Here is a 5,612-nt window from a genome sequence, read left to right on the forward strand (position 1 = left end):
TAGATTTCCTTCAGCTTTGGCTGGTAATAGAGAAAAAGAAAATATTAAGTTACAAGTAATGATTTTATTAAGTTCCAATCCAAACACCTGTAACAACATTATTTTTATGTTCAAACCCCCAAAGACAATACAAGGTTTAGATGATGTCCACTAAGAATACTTGGTTCTCTAATGGCCTTCTTTTCAAAATTTCAAAGAATCAATAACAATTATTATCATAGGTACAGATGTGGCTGTGTGGTCAACAAGTTTGCTTCACAGCCATATGGTTTCAGGTCTTGTTTCCATTGCATGGCACTTTGAGTGTCTTTTACTGTAACCTAAGACTGACCAGAGCCTTATGAGTGTATCTGGTAGAAGTAAACTGAAATAAACCCATCATGCATTTGTGTCTCCTTGTCTTGAGATTGTATGACATTTGTAAATGAGTGTCAGTGTCATTCCTTGCCAATGTTCTGCAAAAACATGGAATAATAATAATGCCTTGCTTGGAAATAGGTGAAAATGAGTTATGAAGGAGGCACTATAGAGAATGTGGACTGCAGAAATTTTATCACTGCTTTATTGTAGGGTTTTATATACAAGGTGTGTTCAAAAAGTAACTCACTTGGTTTTCCTGCCAAAATTAATGCCACATGGGCAAAATCCTTTGGATGGGAGATGATGCCCACCCTTCCTGCACATGTGTGAAAATTTTTGCACTGGTAGGCCACATCACTTCTCAGCCGTTATGCCTAGAGTACAGACGTGTAGTGCATGCTTGTCGGATTTTCATTTTATCCTACAAGATAACTGAACTATTGACAAACTTCACTACTGTCATGAAAAAAGTATCCAGTACACATTGTAAAGTGGTTGGCAGTAGAAAGGGCATCGAACCATAGAAACCATGCCAAAATAGGTAGTAAAGCATGATGCATCCATCAAAACCTGTTGGATCCAGTCAAACTTCCAATCTGTGCCAGCAGAGAGCATGGTCATTTAATGATGATAATGTAGAAGAGTTTAGTGAACAGTAAATTTGTTGGTGAATGGTATGTTATGACACCATTCTTTCAACAACTAGTCAGAGTTACAACTATCAGAAACTTGTATTCATGTTTTTCCATGGATTCCCATGACCCCACTGTTGCCATCCGATTCCATTATGAATTTGAATTGAGAGCTTCAGTCTCAGCGAATCGTTCACTGGCCAACTACACAACCATAGACTTCACTCCTATGGATGTGTTGCAGTTACTCTTTTGATTGAGCTTGGTGAATCTGACCATTAGATCTTCTAGGATTCCTCTGCTCAACATCAATGTTAAGAAGCACCATTGGCTCAGCTGAGTTCTTCACAATCTGCCATGCTGCAGTGCCTTGACTTCACCATATCCCTGGCAGACTGGTTGAGTGGGTACTATGCTTTGCCAAAGGGCAGCCTGTAACTATGCATTATTTAATGCAATAATAATGGGTGCATCATAGGGGAAGACTTTATAAATTTCCTCGAAGAATATTATTCTTTAAGCTGTTGCTTATCGTTTGATGATTCATCATTAGGCTACAGTAGTTCTTATCCACCATCTATCCAACAACAACTTTAGTTATATTTTTTAATTTAATACCTCTACCACTCATGGACAAATTTATAAAATCTAAAACAGTGCAGCACCCATGACTTTCAGAAATATTTTTCACATTCATAATTGGGGAGTATAGAATAAACTGCCCATGACTGAAGTTGCCATGCAGTTTGCAAGACTAAGATCCCCCTCGACTAAGCGGGGTTGTTGTAGATAAGGAAGTAGCTTTATCCAAGAAGATGAAGAGTTAAAGTATGAGAGAAGGGACCAGATCAGGTTTCTTGCCCTTAACTGTCACCAGCCTTCACCCGTTTCCAAGCAAGGTAATATTTTCCTGTGGACACAGGGTACTGAAGATGAATGACAGTGACACTTGTTTACAACTATCACTTGACAGCATGGTAAACAAACATACACATATACATTTACACACAATGAGCTTCTTTCAGTTCCATCTACCAAATCCACTCACAAGGCTTAGGTCAGTTCAGGGCTACAGTAAAAGACACTTTCACGAGGTGCCACGCAGTGGGATTGAAACCAAAATCATGTGGATGGAATGCGAACTTCTCAACCACATAACTAAATGCTAAATTAACTACAACAAAATTATTTTTATTTAAACCTACTAAATTCTTGATTTTTTAAAAACTTAAATGAAACAGATATGTGATGTACAGGATGTTCCAGAATTAATTATTTCAGTGAAATCTGGCAATTTAAAAAAAAAAACTCACTTTTATTTATGTTTATCATGTTTAAGTATATGTTAAAAATGTATAAATTTTAAATTTTATTTATAATTTTATTTTCATTCCTGTTGGATCCCACTTATCTGTCCACAACAGCTTTTTTATAATTTGGCTGTAATCATTTTCTTTTCCTCCATCCTCAGGATGGAGCAATAGTTTAGCTGAACTTAAAGAACGCATTCATTCAGTGGTGCAGGAGACAACTCCTGAAATGCCTCAAAATGTAAGGATAGATTTGAAATTTGAAGGAGTTTTGGCATAAGATTTTTAAATCTATTTGTTTTGGTATCATAATCAAATAATAAACATAAAATTCTGTCAATTTTTTTTAAAGTTTGCTCAATTTCATTGAAATAGTTAATTCTGAAACACCCTGCATCTCATTGGAAATACAATCATGAAAGGGCTAAAACTCACATTTGAAATCATAAAGACAGGTACTTCTGAAATGCTGAAAACAGGCAGTATACGTAGATTACTCATTTCATTGACAATCATTCCTATTTCTCCACTCTGAAAAATAAAGCAGGTTATTAAAGGGGCTTTGAATTAGAATAACATGTCAAATGCATTCTAATTTAAAAGGGAAGACAGTTAGTAGAATAGTCATCATCATTTAACATCTGTTGTCCATGCTGACATGGGTTAGATGGTTTGACCAGGGCTGGTAAGCTGAAGGACTGCACCAGACTTCAGTCTGATTTGGCATGGTTTTCTACAGCTGGATGCCTTTCCTAATGCTGTGAGAGTGTAATGAGTGCTTTTATGTGCCAACACCACGGGTGCCATTTGTGTGACATCAGTATCTGCCACAACTACAATTTTGCTTGGCTTGATGGGTCTTCTGAAGCACAACAATGCCAAAGGTCTCAGTCATTGCCTCCATGAGGCCCAATGCTCAAAAGGAACTCAGCCACTTTGACTCTGTGAGGCCCAATGCTCGAACGGTGCTCTTTACATGCCACCAGCATGGATGCCAATTATGTGACACCAACATCAGCCATGACTACGATTTCACTTGGCTTGATGGGTCTTCTCAAGCACAGCATATCACCAAAGGTCTCAGTCACTAGTCATTGCTTCTATGAAGCTTAAAGTTTGAAGATCATGCTTCACCACTTCATCCCATGTCAGTGTAATGTAATTAATCAATTGGCTATTTGATGAGTGTTTTGTGTATTTGTGTGTGCACACACATATGGACGTGTGTATATGTTTGAGTATGCATATGAGCATGTGTATGTGTGAGGCTAAAGTATGTGTGTGTGCACATGCACACATGCATGTGCAAACGCTTGTGTTTAGCAGTTGACATGTTGACAACTGGGTTTAGTGGTATAAGCTATATTGTTGTTTGTCCCCACCAGGTCAGTCCTGATTGAACCAACCCATGATCAAAGATACTCCAGCCATTATCCCCTCCCATCTCATTTTTGTATTCAGACATATTAAAGCAATTATATTATCCATTGGGTTGATCTCATTTTTAAAATTTAAAAAAAAAGGTGTGTGGTTTGAAAGAGATTTTATTGCTGTTTCCAGAAGGTTAGCACAGCAAAATCATCAAAAAGCTTACTTGCCTTTTCTCTTTTCTGTTGTTTAAAAGTATTGTAACCACTTACCTTTGCCCCAATGTAAACCTCATTCTTGATACTGGTACTGCATGTCACTTGGAAACCAGCACTAGAAACTGAGTGAAGATGGCTCTGTGTGTGGCAATCTAAAATATGATAGACCCTTTTAGATTCAACGCCTTCCCACAGCCAGAAAAATGAACGGCCCTAAAATAATGAGAAAAATGATAGTAATAATATAGAGATACACCAAAAACACTCCACAAATCATCCTCATCAATATTATAACGGTGATGAACCTAACAATATCTTTCGTGTTTAGTTACACATTTTTACATTTCCAGTTCATGTCAGGGTGAACTCTAACTTTCATCCTTCTAGGGTTGATCTCTCTTTCGCTCTCTCTCTCTCTCCTCTCACATTCTTTTTCATCTTCACGGGCCATGAGCAAGGAAATAGTCTTATGACAGTCAGTTGAAGGAAGAATCAACAGAGGAAGAAAACATCTAAGCTATGTGGACAACTTGCTTCAGGACAGTGGAATGATGAATATTAATGAAATAAGAACATGCATGAGGGGGAGGCCATGATGGTTGGCATGCTCGTGTGAAATCAGTGAAGCATTTGGGAGAATGGCCAAACTGGAAAAAAAAAGTGTTGACAAAAAATACCAGGATGATGAGTTGGTAAAAGTGTAAGAATGTCAGACTAGATACTTTGCAGTATTTGTTTCAGATCTTTGTGTTCTAAGTTCAAATCCAGCTGAGGTCATCTTCTGCTTCTCAACTTTCTAGGGACAATAGTATAAAGTACTACTCTAGGGCCATGAACTTGCAGAATTGGTAAAGCATTGGACAGAAGTCATTGCTGTATATGTTCCAGCTCTTTTTGGGGCTCAAATCCTACCATGGCTTATTTAGATACTAGACTGACTTTATCACCCAATATAACATTACAGCCTGGCACCTTGGGTAAGTTAAGCAGAGTTCACTCTATTGCAAGTATTTGAACCAGGTTCAGATCTCTGGTTTGAGGATACCTTCCTTCCACTATTCTCAGAGGCCCATGATGAGACATGAACACTGTCCTCTCTCCAGACTAATAGATGAAAAAATATTTTCAAACTTTCCATTAGTTGCTGGTTATTTCACAAATTTAAAAAACAAAAATTGAGAATGGGTCTGATACTGGCCAATCAGCTGAAGGACCAATACCTTTATAGTTTGTATCTAGCCACTGACAATATCACGTGTGTATAGAAAATAAACACTCGGGTATTAAAAACTCACCTGACTTAGCTGCAAATTTGCAATGCATAAGAAGCAATGTAAACTTAACTAAAGGAATAATAGAAATGAATGTGGAATGGCACAGAGGAAGAGGAAGACAGAGCTAAAGATGCTGAAGGAAGAAAGGAAGTTTAGGAGGAGGAGGTGTTGATGATGATGATGAATAGTTTTATTAAGTATCTGTTGTATTACAATGTTTTGTTGAGGGGTTGTTGGCACTCCGCTTACGACGTCGAAGGTTCCAATTGATCCGATCAATGGAACAGCCTGCTCGTAAAATTAAAGTGCAAGTGGCTGAGCACTCCACAGACACGTGTACCCTTAACGTAGTTCTCGGGGATATTCAGCGTGACACAGTGTGACAAGGCCGACCCTTTGAATTACAGGCACAACAGAAACAGGAAGTAAGAGTGAGAGAAAGTCGTGGTG

The 5,612-nt window shown here is 38.0% G+C and overlaps 1 protein-coding gene across 1 annotated transcript in view; it reads right to left on the reverse strand.

Annotated features, from left to right (window-relative positions):
* The window catches only part of LOC106871390 (leucine-rich repeat serine/threonine-protein kinase 2), a 21,403-nt gene that overhangs the window by 1,328 nt on the left and 14,463 nt on the right, over window positions 1-5,612 (reverse strand). Inside the window, exons 7-9 of the mRNA XM_014917813.2 lie at window positions 3,943-4,101; window positions 2,738-2,833; window positions 1-20 (exon numbers count right to left, since the gene is read on the reverse strand). The exon at window positions 1-20 is cut by the window's left edge and continues 1,328 nt beyond it. Coding sequence (XP_014773299.1) covers window positions 1-20; window positions 2,738-2,833; window positions 3,943-4,101 — 275 coding nt within the window. The remainder of the gene's footprint in view (window positions 21-2,737; window positions 2,834-3,942; window positions 4,102-5,612) is intronic.

The sequence above is a fragment of the Octopus bimaculoides genome, chromosome 9 (genome assembly GCF_001194135.2).
Source record: "Octopus bimaculoides isolate UCB-OBI-ISO-001 chromosome 9, ASM119413v2, whole genome shotgun sequence".
Lineage (NCBI taxonomy): Eukaryota > Metazoa > Mollusca > Cephalopoda > Octopoda > Octopodidae > Octopus > Octopus bimaculoides.